At 37.5% G+C, this 19,590-nt stretch overlaps 2 protein-coding genes across 7 annotated transcripts in view; one reads left to right on the forward strand and one right to left on the reverse strand.

Annotated features, from left to right (window-relative positions):
• The window catches only part of SPDYA (speedy/RINGO cell cycle regulator family member A), a 37,813-nt gene extending 30,257 nt beyond the window's left edge, over positions 1 to 7,556 (forward strand). For 4 of the 5 annotated variants that reach the window (XM_086700278.1, XM_086700276.1, XM_086700277.1 and 1 more), the window contains one exon: positions 6,912 to 7,556. In XM_086700278.1, the coding sequence (XP_086556404.1) occupies positions 6,912 to 7,000 (89 nt within the window). In that variant the 3' untranslated portion in view covers positions 7,001 to 7,556. Of the gene's footprint in view, positions 1 to 2,456; positions 2,522 to 6,911 lie in introns of all 5 variants that reach the window. The other variant, XM_086700279.1, reaches the window with a different exon arrangement.
• TRMT61B (tRNA methyltransferase 61B) lies at positions 4,468 to 19,478 on the reverse strand. Of its 2 annotated transcripts, XM_086700274.1 has the most exons (8): positions 18,721 to 19,478; positions 17,488 to 17,590; positions 14,099 to 14,289; positions 9,069 to 9,160; positions 8,170 to 8,396; positions 7,387 to 7,464; positions 7,219 to 7,300; positions 4,468 to 4,734 (listed from the first exon to the last, which is right to left on the reverse strand). In XM_086700274.1, exons 1-7 carry the CDS (start codon positions 19,432 to 19,434, stop codon positions 7,257 to 7,259), a joined length of 1,449 nt encoding a protein of 482 aa, XP_086556400.1. In that variant the 5' UTR covers positions 19,435 to 19,478; the 3' UTR covers positions 4,468 to 4,734; positions 7,219 to 7,256. The 2 variants fall into 2 exon arrangements, with proteins under 2 accessions (XP_086556400.1, XP_086556399.1); XM_086700273.1 differs by lacking the exon at positions 4,468 to 4,734 and having other exon boundaries at positions 6,880 to 7,300.
• Between the last annotated feature and the right edge of the window lie 112 nt (positions 19,479 to 19,590).

A 19,590-nucleotide genomic window follows, 5' to 3' on the forward strand; every position in this document is an offset into this window, starting at 1 on the left:
GTTTTATTCAAAAGAAGTTTCAAGAAGAAAATAAATTTACTTGAAATCTCACCAGCTTTATCAGTGATTAACTACTGGTTTTCTTTTATATACTTTTTATTTTTTATTTATTTTTTATTTTTTATTTTTTTTTCAACATTTATTTATTTTTGGGACAGAGAGAGACAGAGCATGAACGGGGGAGGGGCAGAGAGAGAGGGAGACACAGAATCGGAAACAGGCTCCAGGCTCTGAGCCATCAGCCCAGAGCCCGATGCGGGGCTCGAACTCACGGACCGCGAGATCGTGACCTGGCTGAAGTCGGACGCTTAACCGACTGCGCCACCCAGGTGCCCCATATACTTTTTAAAATTGAGACATAATTGACACAAAATATTGTATTAACTTTAGGTGTACAATATAATGATTTGATATATTGCAAAATGATTACCACAATAGGTTAACATTCATCACCACATATAGTTTTGTGTGTGTGTGTGTGATGGGAACTTTTAAGATATACTCTCTTAGCAACTTTCAAATACACAACACATATTGTGAACTATAGTCACCCTGTTGTTCATTGCATTCCAGGATTTATTTATCTTATAACTGGAAATTTGTATCTTTTGACCACCTTCACCAATTTTGCCCACCCTGCATCCCTGCTTCTGGCAAACACCAATCTGTTCTCTGTATCTAGTTCATTTTTTGGTTTAGTTTTGTTTTTAGATTCCACATGTGAGATCATGTTATTTTCTTTTTCTGAAGTATTTCACTTAGCATAATGCCCTCAAAGTCATCCATGTTGTCACAGATGGTAGGATTTCCTTACTTTTTATGGCTGAATGATATTCCATTGCGTATATGTGCATGTGAGTGTGTGTATCCTTGTGATTTTTTTTACATACAGCATAAATGCTTTATTAATAATCACAAATCTCATTGTGGTTTTGATTTGCATTTCCCTGACAATTGGTGATGCTGAACACCTTCTTACGTACCTGTTGACTATTTGTATGACTTCTTTGGAAAAATGTCTATTCATTTCCTCTGTCCATTTTATTTGGATACTTTTCTATTGAGTTGTAAGAGTTCTTTATATTTTTTTGGATTTGAACCCTTTATCAGAACAGAATGGTTTGCAGATATTTTGCAGATATTTTCTCCCATTCCATAAGGTTGCCTTTTCATTTTCTTGGCTTTCTTTGCTGCGCAGAAACTTTTTAATTTGATGTAATCCCACTGTTTATTTTTGCTTTGTTACCTTTGCTTTTGGTGTCAAATCCAAAAACCATTGGCAAGATGAGTATCCTTCCATTTTGTTCCAGTTTTATCGTTTCAGGTCTTACATTCAAGTCTTTAACCTATTTTGAGTTGATTTTTGTGCATGGCATAAGATAGTGGTCTTCATTTCTTTTGCATGTGACTGTCCAGTTTTTCCAACACCATTTATTGGAGAGACTGTTTCCACTTCTTGGCACGTCTTGTCATAAATTAATTGACCATATATGTGTGGGTTTATTTCTGGGCTCTCTATGCCATTCCATTTCTCTATTTGTCAGTTTTATGTGAAAATCATAGTTTTGATTACTATAGTGTAATATTATACACTTTTCTACTATTTAAAAAAAATTAGAAACATACTATATCTAGGCCTGCTTTTTTTCACTTACCATAAAGCATTTCCCCATGTCATTAGTCTTTGAAAACCTGATTTTTAATCATGACATGGTATCATAATTTATTTGCACATTTCATTTTTGTTGGTATTTAAATGGCTTTGCACAATGATATATTAATTAGAAAATAATCATATGAACTGGAAATACTTTTAGTCGACCACACCATAATTTTCATTCAATGTTTATAGAGTATTTCTGACATTTGAAACCGAGCCAGAATAATATTCTACCAGCAGTGATCCTTTTTACTTCTTATAAAGCCTTTTTCTAGATTTTCATCCAAGATAGGACTGACAGATTTCTTATAGTTCTGCCTAAATTCTATAATGAACCTCCATTATTTCAGAATATCACGTATTTATTTTTGCTATATCCTTATGAGATTAATAGTGGCTACTGAAGTTTTAGTAAAAGAGAAACCAAACTCTTAAGACTCTTCAGGGTAGGGATCACACCTCAATCATTGTTTCATTCCCTGGCCATAGTAAATCACTAAACAAATTTGACAGTATAGTCTCTTCCCTTGCAACACCTCCAAGCATAATTTTCATTTGTTCACTTGTATCTTAAGGTAAGTTGGATCTACCATAGGCTAAAGTATAAAATAAAAATTGCCTTTTAACATCTTTCCCTTCTATACCAGCAACTTTTACCTACACTTTTTGGTTCTTATAATAGGTAAGAGTTACTAGATGTTTAAAATGTTCCAGGCAATATGTTAAACATTGTACATTGATAATTGCAACGTTCACAACCAACCCTATGATAAATACTATTATCTCTACTTTGCAGATAAGGAAACTGAGACTTAGAGAGGTTAAATCATTTGCCCAAAGTGGAGCGACATTTGAACCCAGGTCTGACTCTAGACTACAGCCTGAATTTGTAACTATTATGCTCTGCTGCCCCCTTTGATGAAATCTTACCTTTGGTGATGAAAATAAGCTGCCACAGAAGTCTTTTAGCAAACTAAGGACTAAGGAAGTGGTGAAAGCGTTAAGAACCAGCCCTAATGAAAGGTTGTATGGAGTGAATTGGGAGAGACTTCCAACCACAATTTGAACAAATATTTATAGAAAGCAGAACACAAGCAGTTATGGTTTACTCAAGCTAATCCCTGTAGATATCAAAGAGTAGTAACACTCTCTGGGGCGCCTGGGTGGCTCAGTTGGTTGGGCGTCCAACTTCAGCTCAGGTCATGATCTCGCAGTTTGTGGGTCCATGCCACATGTTAGGCTCTGTGCTGATAGCTGAGAGCCCGGAGCCTGCTTCGGATTCTGTGTCTCCCTCTCTCTGCCCCTCCCCTGCTCACAGTCTGTCTCTCTCAAAAATAAATAAACATTAAACAACAACAACAAAAAAAAGAGTAGAAACCACAGTGCACCCAGGGAGGAAGGGGCTCTGCCAGTTGGCTTGCTTTGAAGCAAAAGCACAACTTTGACAGATGGTGGGTGAAAAGTGGAGCACTTGACTTAAGGGAGTTGTAAGTGGAACTGTGCTTTCATTCTGTCCCTGGAGGAAAGTCCTGAAGCCCTGGTTTAGGATATATACAGATCCTATACAGGAAAGAACAAGTATTTACTCATTACTGTTTTATTCAGAATATTAAAGTTAAATGTAAAAGCTTTTGTTTCAGGATGGCATTTTCAATGTAAATTTTCGATGTAAAGAAAAATTATTAATCATACACTTGACCAGGAAACATATACATTCATTTTCCCTCAATAGGCTTAACTGGGAGTGAGCTCAGTAGGGGTGTGGGGGCATTCAAGGGTAACACAATGTTATCAGGAGCAGTGGTCAGTGTCTTACTGCCTCAGCAGCTGATTTTTAGTGATGAAAAAACAAACTCAGAAAAGTCACAATTGTAAGGTAAAACAACAAAAGCAGCAAGATGGGACCCAATTCTATCTGAATATGGCCTATTTTAATACTAAATGACACTGTTTACCTTAGGCATTTTTAAGCCTTGTGACACCTAAGTTAATCCCTCTGAAACATGAATATGCAGAGGACTCCTCAGATTTTAGAGTGAAGCCAGAGGGAAAAAGCAATGTATCAAACCTTATTCCTGGATCACAGAGGCACCCATGGGACAGTACAACTGTTGTATAATCTAAAATCGAGTAATTTTTCCTCAAAAAACAAATCCTTATTTAGTTGAGTCACTACAACTGTTCTAGTCATACTGGTTTAAAATCCTAATACCTAATAAAGGCATAATCAGTGTTTGTAAATTAATGATGTAATAGGGCAATGCTAATTATATAACATTTAAGAGTACAAAAGACTCTAGGGTGAGAGACTTTTTAGAGGCTGTTGAAGGCTTTTTAGAGGAAGTAATATGTGAACTGAACACCGACTTAAGTCCTGTTTTGCCCAGCAAAGTAAGGGGAAGGGCTTCTGAATAGCAGATAAAAGTTTAAAGCATATACTCTCACTGTCTCTATAGCCAATGAATAGCTTATCTAGTTATTCCTTCACAATGTTTTTTAAATCTACCCCTTTTCCTTACCTCATGGTTACATACTACAACCAATCACCTCATAATGTATACCACGTGGTACTGTGAAATTGCTGATTCAATTGTTTTTTCCTTCCTTCAAATACTCATAGACACTACTAACAGACTAACTTAAAACAGAAAAATCTCCTTTTACATGACCAGAGAACCCTCAGGAGTTCCCTACTGCCTCTGAAGTAGAGTTCAAACTCCCAAGTCCCCCACAGTCCAAGAGGTGTATGCCTAAATTTCCCCCCAGAACAACCAAGTCAACAGATAAAAACAATACATGATCAAATGTAGGTTTACAGCCATCAGCACATTTTTATTGACCATTAGTGGGTGGAAAAGGTGGGATCTCTGGAAGGTACTAGGAAGACAATGGAATCAGTCACAAATCTGTAGGAGTTTACAGTATGAGAGATGACAGCCAGACACGAATTTAAGAAAGGTTAACTTTAAAAGAACACATCTGTAGGTGGTGCGTGTGGCTGGGTCAGTCAGTGGGACATGCGACTCTTGATCTCGGAGTTGTGAGTTCAAGCCCCACAATGGGTAAAGAGCTTACTTTAAATACAAAAAAAATAAAAAAGAACACATCTGTCCCATAAGCAAGATTGTTAACATGCTTAATGTTCAATGGAGACATGGAGAAAGGGCTTAAGCTGGACTTTAACCATATAAATAAATGCTTATTTGCTTATGTAGTTTGGTTTTCAATTCATCTTAATATTTATTAGAATGGACACCGTTAGGGGCGCCTGGGTGGCGCAGTCGGTTAAGCGTCCGACTTCAGCCAGGTCACGATCTCGCGGTCCGTGAGTTCGAGCCCCGCGTCAGGCTCTGGGCTGATGGCTCGGAGCCTGGAGCCTGTTTCCGATTCTGTGTCTCCCTCTCTCTCTGCCCCTCCCCCATTCATGCTCTGTCTCTCTCTGTCCCAAAAATAAATAAAAACGTTGAAAAAAAAAATTTAAAAAAAATAAAAAAAAAGAATGGACACCGTTAAAGACATCTTGTTCAATTCAACGTCAATAGTTGAATTGAGCGCAGTGTACTGAACAGAAACTAATTATTCTACGTGAAATAGGAGTAGAGGCACAACTTTTCTTTGCTCTTAAGCCAGCCCCTTCTCCATGTAGTACAATTAGAACTTGCATTTAAAATAATACATGAAGAATTTCACTGCTGGTTAAACACAGGACAGAAGAAAAAGGCATGTTCCATGATAGAACTTAAAATTGTACTTCAGGGGTGCCTGGGTGGTTCAGTCAGTTAAGTGACTTCGGCTCAGGTCATGATCTTGTGGTTTGTGAGTTCGAGCTCCACGTTGGGCTCTGTGCTGCCAGCTCAGAGCCTGGGACCTGCTTCAGATTCTATGTCTCCCTCTCTCTCTGCCCCTCCCCTGCTCACACTGTGTCTCTCTCTGTCTCTCAATAATAAATAAACTTCCAAAATAAAAAATAAAAAATACTTCAGAGCTTCTATGTATCTGAAGTGTTATGAAAACTATAAAGCCATTATTACTGTATGAGTGTTTAGATAGTTACCATAAAGAAATCTGACATCAGAAGACTAATCTGCTTATATGATTCAGTCTGTTCCCCAAATACAACGAGAGTGATTTTTTTCCAAAACACAGATCTAAGCATGTTATCCCTCACTTCACTAAATCCTTCAATGAGACCCTATTTTTCTTAGGATAGACAAGCTTAAGAGGTCTAGAAGATCCTGCATGACCTGACCCCTACTTATTTTTCGGGTCTCTTTCACTCAACCCCAGCATCACTGGCCTTTTTTGTTCTCATTTTCCCTGCTATAGTTAACTTGTACTTACCATTCAGGTCTCAGCTCACTTGTCACTTGCATAGGTAATTACTTGGCCAGAGCAAAACCTCTATTATAGTACTCTGTACTTCTTTGGAGCATATAACAATTTTCTATTTGTGTGACTATTTAATGCCTAGTTAAACTTTATGGTCTAAAAAAGCAGAGATGTTAAAATTTTCCAAAAAATGAAAAATATGTAAAATGTTATTTAGAATATTTATTATTTTAAATAGCCTAAGGGATAAATCCAGGAATAGCAGCATTTATCCTCCCAGGTACTACCCTTTAAAAACTATAAAACATTGGGGCGCCTGGGTAGCTCAATTGGTTAAGCGTCCGACTTCGGCTCAGGTCATGATCTCACAGTTTGTGAGTTTGAGCCCACATCAGGCTCTGTGCTGACAGCTCAGAGCCTGGAGTCCGCTTCGGATTCTGTGTCTCCTTCTCTCTCTGCCCCTCCCCAACTCGTGCTCTGTCTCTCAAAAAATAAACAAACATAAAAACTATAAAAACCCGTATCTAAACAATAACCTAGCCACTCTACGTTTTTGTTTATCTGTAGAATATAGATAACCTTAAAGATAAGCTACCTCTATTAAATGAAAAAACATTATATAAAGTTTAAAACAATGTAGGGTACCTGGTAAATGCTAAATAACTGATGCCTATGAATAATAAACCCCTAATTAATTCTGATGTTCTTTCAAACAAGTTAAATTGATTCTGATAAAAGAGTCAATTGTTACATCTTCTATTACAGTTTTTAAGATGGTTATATGATTCTTATCAGCTTTCCTATTATTTACTATAACCCAGATTTCGCTACTTTTTAAGATACAGACAAGCCATTAAAATATGTACTTAAAATACACAAATACATTCAAATTTATCTTAAAATGCGTATTTTATTTTGGTAGCCAACGACCATCAATCAGACAAAGAAAAGAAAACTAATTTTATGAAGAAAGACAAATCTATGGAGTGGTTTACAGGAAGTGAAGAATGAAATGGCTCAACTAAACCAACTTGGAATCATTAACTACAAAATGTCAAACTACAAGACAAGTGTCAAAATGGGACATTTAAATTGTTTTGAAATGTTACACATCTTCCTTCAGCTTTTGTTATTTTTTGAAATTATATGTAAAAGTTATACAAATCATATAGCAAAAAATTTCAATCTATGAAAGTAGTGTTTTGCAATATAAAGTTCTATTTTGATACCTTTCCTTCTTCACATCAGTTGCTACCCTCTGAGGTACTCAGTTAAGTTGTGGTTTAAACTTCCTCAGCTTGACAAGAAATGCTAATTTAAGAAGAGAGAAAAAAAGTAAGGTCATTACAATAATTAGAAGAAAACACCATTTAATATGACCTGAAAACATCACTCACCTGTATGACCAGTTTGCCAGTGTATAGGTCTAGCAATATAGGGAAATGATCCATATGGAAAATCCGAATGTGATTCTTCTGTTGTAGAACAAAATATATATTATAAGCTACATAAAATATGTTATAATTTGCTCACAAAACTGTTCAAATACAAATTAGTGTTTCTTTAAGTTTTTTCTCTCAGACATTTTTTTCAGCATTTGTTTTGGAGCTACTCTGCCAGTTATCTGACAAAACAATTTGAAAAGGATTAAATGATAAACTTGTATATGGTTTTATAACCAAATGGGTGAGCTTATATATCATAAATCAATGGATATTTGAAAACTTGTTCAAGACCTAAATAATGTGTACATACAACAAGGACTTAAATTTAGTTCTTTGACAAATTCTAGCAGTGTCCAGAAGTTGCTTTTTGGAATATTAGCCATTTGCATATTAGGTCCTATTCTTTGCCTTCAGTAATAATCACTGATCTAAATTAAAAACATCCTTTAGTATATTTAAAGTATTTCATAAGCCAACCTCCTTGATACAAGTAAAATACAAATATTATAAGAAGTTCAATTCTTCAAAGGTATCAGAGTTTTACATAAAAGGCAAAAAAACATTACTCTGTCCCTTAAGAGATTTTAATTTAACAAAGAAATAGTACATTTCATCTTCTCTAGGGGAAAAAAAACCCAAATCCCTGAGAAACAGCTCTGATTATTGGTCAATATACTCAGGAGCCTATTCTCGATTTATTATTGCAAACACATATGAAATAAAATTGAAGCTTACCATGGTCATCCTCTTGAAACATCTCATCTTCAATGCTAACTTTCTTTTGAGAATGTAATTGTAAATCTGTATTGATTTTAGGTTCTACTTTTTGAGGTAAAGTTCCATTTTTCTGTTTTGCAAGGCAAACCAACCAATCTCTGACAATAACTTCACTTATCTTTTCACATGTGAGAGCAAGTTCACAGATGCGAATTCCATCTAAAAGTTCAATAACCTGTGTGATGCTTTTAGAAAAGTGGAAAAAATGTACTTTAAATTTCTACAAAAATAGTAACTTTATACTTAAGTTCACTATATCTCTTGACCCAAATTCAAAGGCTATAGTTAAATGAAGGGGGAAAAACAAATACGCAAATTAGAGCACACAATAAGCACTTTCATAGAAAGTAAAAAAATACAGAGACCATAATTTAACATTACTGTTCACAATACACTTTTAAAAATTTTCTTCTAAATTGTCAGAAGAAATACACATCTTATATTACCATTTAGGTAAAGGATGATTTAAACAGCAATATAAATTAATTGGGACATATGTCATTTCGTAAGTTTTATGAGATGACCTATATACCTAATTCTAATTCAGTTACAAAATGAACACTTTAACCAAATACTTAAGACAAAATAAAAGTGTATTTAAAATCACATTACAGGGGCACCTGGGTGGCTCAGTCGGTTAAGTGTCCGACTTCAGCTCAGGTCATGATCTCGTGGTTCTCAAGTTTGACCCCCATGTTGGGCTCTGTGCTGACAGCATGGAGTCTGCAGCCTGCTTCAGATTCTGTGTATCCCTCTCTCTGCCCTCCCCTACTCAGGCTCTGTCTCTCTCTCTCTCTCAAACATGAAAAAAAATTTTTTTTAATCACATTACAAAGAAGAATAGCCACACTACTCACTTTGCTAGATATACAGCACATATACCACCCTGTTTAAGATTTGGGTATAAAACAGGCAAAGCAACTTGAGGATTCAACATATCCAAAGCAACCTGTTGAGAGGAAAGCAAATCAGACTGAGTTTTTTTTAAACAAAGCACAAGTTTTCTTTCCTTACTGTGGTATAATGATACACTTTAGAAAGCGATTACTCAGTTACAGTTTTCATTTTTTAAAATATAATACTATTAACTATCATTTTGCTGCTCCCCCCCAAAAAGCATATTTACTGTTACACAATTTGTCATAGTACTTGACTATATGAAAATCATAATGGCATGTCTTACGCTTGGTAATACTGATAATACAGGAATCTTTATTTAGCTGTATTTCATATACACATATGTATACAAATACATACTTTATAAAGTTTCACTCAATACTTTAATTCAGCTTTTGGCAGCAGGAATTCACGTGATCTCAAATATGTATTTTTATGCTCAACAGGAAAGTTATGAATATTAATTTCAGAGATTCTAAAATGTAAGAATCATGTCCCTTGTTTGTTTATTCTTTATTCAACTGCAGACTATAAGGCTATAACTCATAAAAGCTGTAAATGAATTCAATGAATAAACAAAATTTTTAAAAATCACTTAAAATAAAATAGGGTCAAAATAGAAAATACAGTGGCTTTCATTGATGGATAACTCTGAAAGCTAAGGGTAGTTGGTACAACAACATATTTATTAAATTAGAAATTATTCCATTATTTGTCTTTTTTAAATGGCATTAATGGTTCATCATTCATTCACCAAATATTTACTGAGCACCTTCCATGTGCCAAGCATTTTGCTAAGTAGTAATAAGAAACTCTGTTTCAAGAGAACATATATCCTAATAAAGGGATAGACATTAAACAAAAATCCAATAGATATGTAAATCAGAGGAGGATAAGTGACAAGAAGAACTATAGAATTATAAAGCAAAGTAAGAAGGATACAGAGTAACAAGGAAAGGAAATGCCATTTTATATATAGGTTGGTCAGTAAAGAGACCTGAAGAAAATCATTAAGCTTACCCTGTGGAAATTTAGGGGGTAAGTATGCTCCAGATGGAAAGAACAGCAAATACAAATGTTCTGAGGCTGTAGGATACTTGGTGAATCTGAGAAGGCCACTGTCACTGCAGTGGAGACAAAAGGGGGAAATGGTAAGAGATGAATTCACTCACAATTCAGTGGCATGAAGTACATTCAGACTTATTAAATCCATACATAGAGAAGATTGAGAGAGGGCAAGGAAGGATGAGGACTTGCAACAAGCAAACAGCATTGTATGCCATGAGCGGTATACATTTTGAAAAGGTAGAGCCAGTTGCAATTAGGATTGGTTGTGGGATGTGAGACAAAGAGGAATCAGGATGAATCCAGTGTTTTCAGCCTAAGCCACAGAAAGAATAGAGATGTCCTTTTCCAATGAGGAAAATGATGAAGACTATGGGAGGAGCAGGCTTGGCAGAAATAATCAAGAATTCAGGTTTGGACATGAGTTTAAAATGCCTATTAGATTCCAAGGAAAGATCCCAGTGACTGAATCAAAGGGTCAAGACGATGAACATTAATGGGTTTCTTTGGGTGTAGTTTGTCTATGTTATTGACGGGACCAAAAATCAGACAACCAAGAAAACTGCCAATCCTGTTGAATACTTTCTTCTCAGTGAACATTTCCATCTAGTCACTCAAACCAGAAACTTGTTGGAGTCATCATTTTCTTTACCTTGAACTCTCTTTCGAGGATCTGTGGAGTTTGACACTTCTGTTTGGATTAAAATTATCCAGCCCCACAAATATACCTCTGAAGTATTGTTCAAAGTCATCCTACTGCTAATGCCTTAGATCAGCACCTCATTGTATCTTGTTGAAACATTACAATAGCTTTCTACATAGACTCACAGCTTCCGTCATTGCACCACAATTACTCTAAAATAGAAGAGTACACTTATCTTGATGAGTACTAATACATGGAACTGCTGAACCACTATATTGTACACCTGAAACAGATCACTGTATGTTAACTACACTGGAATCAAAAAAAAAAAAAAAAAAAAAGAATTACTCTAAAATGGGAATTTGGACATTCTGCTTCTCCATTAGGAACTCATCAGTAGTGGGGCGCCTGGGTGGCTCAGTTGATTAAGTGTCTGATTTGATTTCGGTTCAGGTCATGATCTCATGGCTCGTGAGTTTGAGACCCGCATCAGGCTCTGTGCTGACACCTCAGAGCCTGCTTGAGATTCTCTCTCCTTTTCCCTCTCTTTCTGGTGCTCCCCCCACCCTCTCCAAAATAAATAAATTTTAAAAAGAAATTTTTTTTTTTATATAGGTAATGTTCCCATTACCTATAAGATAATGTCCATATGCCCTAGCTTGAAATATACATAAGTGTTCTTCATTATCTAGCCCCCGATGACTACATTTGCAGTTTCATCTCATGACACCTAATTTCTACAGTCGTGGTATTCCACACTTGTGAGTCTTTCCAGTAATTGTATGTCTATCTTCTAGAATGAAAGCTCCTTTAAATGTATACTTCATTTCTGTCTTAGCATAGTACATTGCAGTACAAAACAGATCTTTAATAAATGCTTATTGTATCAAGAAACAGTGGTTCAATAATTCAGAGAATGATGATAATCCCCCAGTTAGGTAAGTAAGGTATATTCCAGTGAAGAAGGTGACCTTTGATCTAAACTTTGAAGGAAAAGTAGAATTTAAACAGGTGAGGAAAAGGAGAGAAATAATAAGATGAAAATCATAGCTAATATTTCTTTAATGCTTACTATACATGAGGCACTGTTCTATGCACTTTATATGAAGTATCTTATCTAATCCTCAACAACTCTATGAAATAGGAAATATTGTTATCATTCCTGTTAATATGTGAAGGGACTGAGGTACAGAAAGATTGAAGTAACTTACCCAACGTCATCTTGGCTATTATGGGAGCCCAAGAGTGAACCAGGCTGAGTGGACTCTGAAACTTATTTCCCTCTTCCCCGTTCCCTTTCTCTCCTCAGAGATAATCATTGTCCTGAAGTTGGTAATGTTCCCAAATAATTTTCTACTTTTACAACATATGTATATTGCTACAAATGATACATGGTACCGTTTTACGTAGTTTTAAATTTTACATATACACACATTTTTTATAATGCTTTTTTCACTAAACATCATGTCTTTGAGATTTACTGATGTAGATATAATACACTATTTCACTATGTTAAATAATACTATTTTCAGTATCCCATTGTGTGCATTCCCCTTCTGCTGGTTAGGCTTTTTAAAATTTGTCAAAAATATTTTATTAGCCATTTTTTCTCCTTTTGTTCTCTTTGTGGTTTTCCACCTTTTTTGTTCAGTTTAGCATCATTTCGGATGGCAGGAGTATGACTCCTCCTATATTTCTCATACTGATAAACATCTGGCACTATGCTCAAGAGTCCGCTGAATAAATCTAGTAAGGAATATTCTTTTAGATCAAGGATGGTTCGGCAGGTTTCTAAAAAGCTTCAATGATATCATTAGAATCCTTGTATGTCATGATCATCAAACAAACTTCTGATGACCAATTAACCTCCCAGGTATCTATGACATTCTTATGGATAGCCTAGGTAGAGAAAAAAAAAAAAAATTGGGGGGGGGGGGACCCTTACTGAGCTGTAATATGCAAAACAAACAAGGATAAAGAAAAAAAACTGTATGGGGCACCTGGGTGGCTCAGTCGATTAAGTGTCTGACTACGACTCAGGTCGTGATCTCATAGTTCAGAGTTCAAGCCCCGCGTTGGGCTCTGTGCTGATAGCTCAGGACCTAGAGCCTGCTGCAGATTCTATGTCTCCTTCTCTCTCTGCCCCTCCCCCATTTGCACTCTGTCTCTCTCAAAAACATTAAGGGGAAGAAAAAAAAAACGGAATTGTGGTCCTTGTGTCCAGGATCTGTGTCACCAAAACTATAGACTTTAAGAACGCTAAAGATAGGAACAAGTCTTGATAAAAATCTCATTTTTCAACCAGTTTCCCTCATAAATGTCCTAAAGTAATCCAACTTTCCAAAAGCCAATTAAGAAAAGCAAAGAAGACTCCTTACCTAGACCTCAGTCTGTAGTGTCAAGCTATGAAATGATAATGGAATCATCAAGGATAAGGTAACTTATTCGAATTCTGAGGGGCACCTGGGTAGCTCAGCTAGTTGAGCATCTGACTGGCTCAGGTCATGATCTCATAGTTCATGAGTTTGAGCCCCATGTCGGGCTCTTTGCTGACAGTTCAGAGCCTGGAGCCTGCTTTGGATTCTGTGTCCCTCTCTCTCTCTGCTCCCCCCAGAGCTTTCTCTCTCACAAAAATAAACATTAAAAAAAATTTTTTTTAATAAATAAAGAATTCTGAAACTCTGAGGCCACCTAATACCTCCACGTCCCACATCTCCACCATAACTGGTCACAGCCTAAAATATCATCCTGTCATCAACTATCCTTCTCCCCTAACTGAACCTCCCAGTGCTCCTCCTCCTTACAAATCCATCCACTCCACTTTCTGGAGCTGTGTTCATAACAAATGCCTCTGTCCTCAACATCTTTAATGAGCGCTCATCTGCATCCTGACATTAACTGTTCAAAGATTCTTCTTGGCTATTCTCTCACAAATGGAGGCCATTTATTCCCCCAAATCTCACAACGTGAAGTCAGGCACTAGGATCAATATGCTTCCAATGCTGCTTCCAAATTATTATTCCTTTATCCTGGAAATGCTGAAGTTAGTCACTCCTCTTCATATTTGGTTTGGTTATTACTCCACATTTATTAACAACTTTGACATCTGATTCAGTATGTCTTTCTACTCTAAATCCTATCATGATATTAAAGGAAAATATTCCTCCTACAGATAGAAATGGTGCAAATAATGAAGGAAGAGCCTTCCGTATAAAGTATGATGCCTGTTTTCTTTGTAGTCAGTATTAGATAATATCATAGCACCCACTTTAGAAAACTTACCGCATCAAATGTTAAAGATTTTATATCTTCAGTTGCTCCTGAAATATCCTTATGAATAAAATTCACATTGTCTGGCCACTCTTCTACATGACTTATTTTCCATGAATCACACCAGTTTTTATAATTCTTCTTAGCCAATTCAAGGTGGTCTTTTCGTATTTCAAAACTGAGGACTTGTCCTTGTGATCCCACTTAATTAAAAAAACAACTTATGATATTTCATTGTATTTATTAGTTCATAAAAGATTATAAAAAATTATTTTGCAAAGGTAGTATATGGATGTGAAAAAATAATACAAATAGTGCATGGTGTAATACAAATAATACAAAACTCTCTATCGCATCACAGAGCCTTAATCAATCTTCTTCAGAGGCAACCATGTTACTTTGGTTACCTACTTTACCATGTAAAGTGTCTCTCCCTGGTTTTAACACACATTAAAACATACATGTATTATATATACTGTCCCATGCTTACCTTCTTACTTACCAGTGATATTTCAGTGATTAATGATCTACTACATTCTTTTTAAGAGCTACTATGTTCCATCGTATGGCTATTCCATAGTTTATTTAACCAATCACCTACTGATGAACATTTAGCTTGTTTCTAGTCTTACGCTATAACAAACAATACTGCAATGAAAATTATTTTCCCTAAATCTTTGTATTCATGAAATGACAGTCCTAAAAATGAAATTGCTAGCTCAAGAGGTATGTGAATTTTTTATTTTGAAAATCATTACAAAATTATCCTCCAGAAAAATGATACCAATTTACACTCTACCAACAATGTAGTAGAGTACTTATTTCTCCATACTTTCTTCAAGAAAGAGTTTTCAAACTTTTTATCTGTGTCAATCTAAAAACTGAATATAGGGGTGTCTGGATGGCTCAGTGCATTAAGTGTCTGACTTTGGCTCAGGTCATGATCTCGCAATCTGTAAGGTCAAGTCCTGCACGGGGCTCTGTTCTGACAGGTCAGAGCCTGGAGGCTGCTTTGGATTCTGGTCTCCCTCTCTCTCTGCCCCTTCCCTGCTCATGCTCTGTCTCTTTCTCTCAAAATAAACATTAACAAAATTTTAAAAAAGGAAAACAAGAAAATATAAGTAAGTAAAAACTGAATAACTTATCACTGAAGTTATAATTTACATTTCTTTAGTTATGGATGAAGTTAGGCCTTTTATTTTTGTTTTAGTACAAGCTTTTTTTTTTTAACGTTTATTTTTTAGAGAGTGAGAGTTAAAGAGCAAGCAGGGGAGGGGCAGAATCCCAAGCAGGCACCACGCTGTCAGCACAGAGCCCAACACAGGGCTCGAGCTCACAAACTTTGAGATCAAGCCCTGAACCAAAACTAAGAGTTGGATGCTTAACCCACTGAGCCACCCAGGTACCCCAGCCATTCATACATTTAAAAGAGATTTGTATTTTTGTGTGTGTCTGAAAAACTTTTAAACTGTTTACCATGGTAATAGTGGAGTTTCTGCAAAAGACTAATACGTATTTTAATTTACAGCAAAAATTTTCCACCCACCTCTGTTTGAGGTGATTTGAATATCATTTGGAGGCTGTCCCACATCAGTCTGTAGTTTACTAATGGAAAGTTTAAATTTATTTATTTATTTGTAATGTTTATTTATTTTTGAGAGAGAGACAGAGTATGAGTGGGGGAGGTGCAGCGAGAGAGGGAGACACAGAATCCGAGGCAGGCTCCAGGCTCTGAGCGTCAGCACAGAGACAATGTGGGGCTCAAACTCACAAGCTGTGAGATCATGACCTGAGCTGAAGTTGGACGCTTAACCAACTGAGCCACCCAGGCGCCATGAAAACTTTAAATTTAAAAAAGAAAATTTTTTTAATGTTTATTTATTTTTTTTATTTTTTTTTTTTTTTAATTTTTTTTTTTCAACGTTTATTTATTTTTGGGACAGAGAGAGACAGAGCATGAACGGGCGAGGGGCAGAGAGAGAGGGAGACACAGAATCGGAAACAGGCTCCAGGCTCTGAGCCATCAGCCCAGAGCCCGACGCGGGGCTCGAACTCACGGACCGCGAGATCGTGACCTGGCTGAAGTCGGACGCTCAACCGACTGCGCCACCCAGGCGCCCCAATGTTTATTTATTTTTGAGAGAATGTGAGAGACAGAGAGAGAGAGAGAGCGCGAGCACGTGCATGCGCGAGTGAGTGGGGGAGGGGCAGAGAGAGAGAGAGGCAGACACAGAATACTAAGCAGGCTCCAGGCTCTGAGCTATCAGCACAGAGCCTGATGCAGGGCTTGAACCCACAAACTGTGAGATCATGACATGAGCTGAAGCTGTATGTTCAACAGACTGAGCCACCCGGGGGACCTCTCTAATGAAAAGTTTAAATTCAAGGATGTCTTTTGAAATGTAACTCCACTCCTTTGTTGACAATAAATTATTTTTTTTTATTAAAAAAAAAAAAAAAAAGAAATGTAACTCCAGCTGCAATGCATCATGTTCTCAAAAGATAAAAATGAGTGATAATAATAGCATAAGCTAAACAATTAGAAAAGAAAATTATGGAGAAAAAAATCCATCCCAAAAGTAAATAGCAATAATTTGATCACTCATAGTTTGGGATTATTCATGCCATGACACTCCTCTGATACTATAGATGTTAGAAATATGGGCACTCCTCTCACAAATTTTTTATAAATTCACTCTATCAAATGCCTTTAGGAATCAGTCACTGTGAAGAAATTACTGCCTTTAACTATGTACAGAAAAGAATCAAACAAAAGATTTGAGGAGGCCAGAATGAATTTCCTGACCTTGTATAAACTGGATTATGTTTGTATGTGATGGCATTAGGTAAAAGAACAAAAGGTTTAATTCAGTGTATTTCTATCTGTACTCTTTATAAAATCTACCCATATACACCTTCAACAGCTGTAACAAAGTTTATTATTTAAAAAAGAATGTAGGAGGATTATGAGCAAGAGGAGACATGAGGAGGTTTCTGTGATGCAGCAACATTCCTTGTCTCGATCTGGGTGATGAGTACTTGATATGGTTACTACATTAAAAATTCTTTGAAGTCTACACACTTATGATCAGTGCACTATGGCTACGTTACATCCCAATAAAAAGTTTAAAAAAAAAAAAAAAGGAAGAAGCCCTAAAATACATGGAGGGAGCAAGAGAAAACACAGCAAATGGAGAGAGGGTTACAAAGAGAATGACTAGAATGAACGTACAATATGGAAAGAAAAATAGTTGCCTGCATTTAGTTTCAAGAAGAATGCTCTTGATCACAAAGTTATGTGAATATTTTCTAAAACATCTTCATTTTACTTTCTGTTATTAGGAAAGATCGAACATTTTCTTTGCCCATCTAAACCCTGCTCATTTATCCCAATCTCTTACCTGCTTTGGATAAAAATAAGCTCATTCCACCAGAGCCTGAGCCAGCTTCCAAAACAGTATCACCTGGGTGGATATCCATCATCGACAGTATCATATTCATATCCTATGATTGAAACACAGTATAGGTGACTCAGTGACCAATAAATATGTACTAAGTACACACTCTTACCAAACACTGTGTTGGACTCAGAGAAGAAAGGTGTGAAAAAAAAGGATTAAACTCTGGTCCAGTCTACCAAGAGCTTATATTTTACTTGATGAAATAAGAGATTCAAGAATTGGTTAGTAAATAAAGCAGCACTTTAGCATAACACCAAAATTACAGACATTAAGTAACAATAGGAGTTCAAAGAACAGAGAAATCAGCAGAAGGCCCTCACTTAAAAGGTGTAGAGAATTTAAGGAAACAATCATGAAGTAGAACCGGTATGACCATGACTAAAAACTGAAATAAACCACTAGCAATGGACGATTATGATAAAACTATAACAAGGAACCTTAGGAAGTTCATTTATTTATAAAGAATATCTTTTATGTTTAGTGTTCAGTGTCAAATGTTTTAATACAAAAATTTTTTCTCTACAGAGAAAAAGCATTACCCCTAGTAACATGGCTTATTAAATGATGATTAAAATATCTCCATATGGTACTAAAAGAGTTGAACATTCTCGAGTCCTGAATTTGCAAACTTAATGGTTATGGGAAACAAATATAAGTACTTATTAGTGCCTTGTTAGTCCACATTACTCTGTATAGTAAGTCAATATTCTTTTCACTTTGCAGATGAGAGAACTGACACTCCGAAATTAAAATTAAAGGTGACGGTTTCCTCCTAAAATTAGCAATCATAAGATATGCAAAGTTCATATGCATTGTTTTATTTTATTATTTTTTTAAGTCTGAGAACAATTTAAATGTTCTGAGATGTGCTTTTTTTTTTTTTTTTTAATGTTTATTTTTGAGAGAGAGAGAGCATGAGCAGGGAAGGGGCAAAGAGAGGGAGACACAGAATCCAAAGCTGGCTCCAGGCTCTGAGCTATGAGCACAGAGCCCCACGCGGGGCTCAAACCCACTACCCCTAAGATCACGACCTGAGCCAAAGTCGGAGGCTTCAACCGACTGGGCCACCCAGGCGCCCCTGAGATGTGCTTTAAGTACATGAATCAGGACTGCAGTTCCGCATCCGTTTTGTTCTTTCTGGAACCAGTACACACTTAATTCCCACCGCATTACCTTCGGATATGTTATGGCAGGCCCTCTTTTCATCAGTAATACATAGTCTTCCAACGCCGGCCTCCTCAGCATGAAGTGCTTCCCAGAGGAACTCCTCAGTATCTGGCCGGGAAACTTCCCCACGATCTCGCTGAACGGGACTGTCCCCCAGCTACTATTTAAGTGTCCGGCGTTACTCAACCTAAATAATTTTTTAAATTGTGTCTCTCTCTTCCCCGTCTCGGCTAAGATCAGCTCCCCAGCGCGAAAGGGCCCCTCTCTGGAAGTCGACCGGGAAGAGGAGCCATGAAGCTCTTCTACCTCGGTCCCGGACTGGGCCAGGGAGGGCGGCAAGGGACCCCCGGCTCCCCGGTGGGCGGGACCGGGCTGGCCCTGGTCTCCGCTCGAGTCCTCGCGCTCTTGAGGGGGTGACTCCTCTCGTGGCGTCGGCAGTCTGAGGCTTTCCAGCGACGAAAGACGTCTGGTCCCAGTGCCTCGGACGCGCGGAGGGAGAGACGGAGGCGACTCTGTGCCAGGAGCTTTCCTCCGTGCCGCTTCGCGCCGTCCCTCTCCATCCCGTGCGTCTCTAGGGGAGGATTCGCAACACAGTGACCGGGCTGTCTCCAAAGGCTCTGGCACAAGGCCGCGCAGGAAGGAGAAGGTCGTGAGCCCAGGCCACCCCCGAAGGAGCCGCAGCCGTACGAAGCCCAGACCTCGCCGCGCGGCAGGCAGCATGCTCTCCAGCGCAGGCGCCGTCGCACACAGTGACGTGAGGCCGTTCGAGGCCCTCTCGCGGCCACACGCGCTGACGCAGCCGCCGCTGAGTGTCCGCAGCTTCTTCGCAGGAAGAGCTCTGCGACTGCGCGTGCGTGCAGAGGGGCCGAGGAGGCC

Source organism: Puma concolor, chromosome A3, assembly GCF_028749965.1.
Source record: "Puma concolor isolate L17-30 chromosome A3, mPumCon1.1.hap2, whole genome shotgun sequence".
Lineage (NCBI taxonomy): Eukaryota > Metazoa > Chordata > Mammalia > Carnivora > Felidae > Puma > Puma concolor.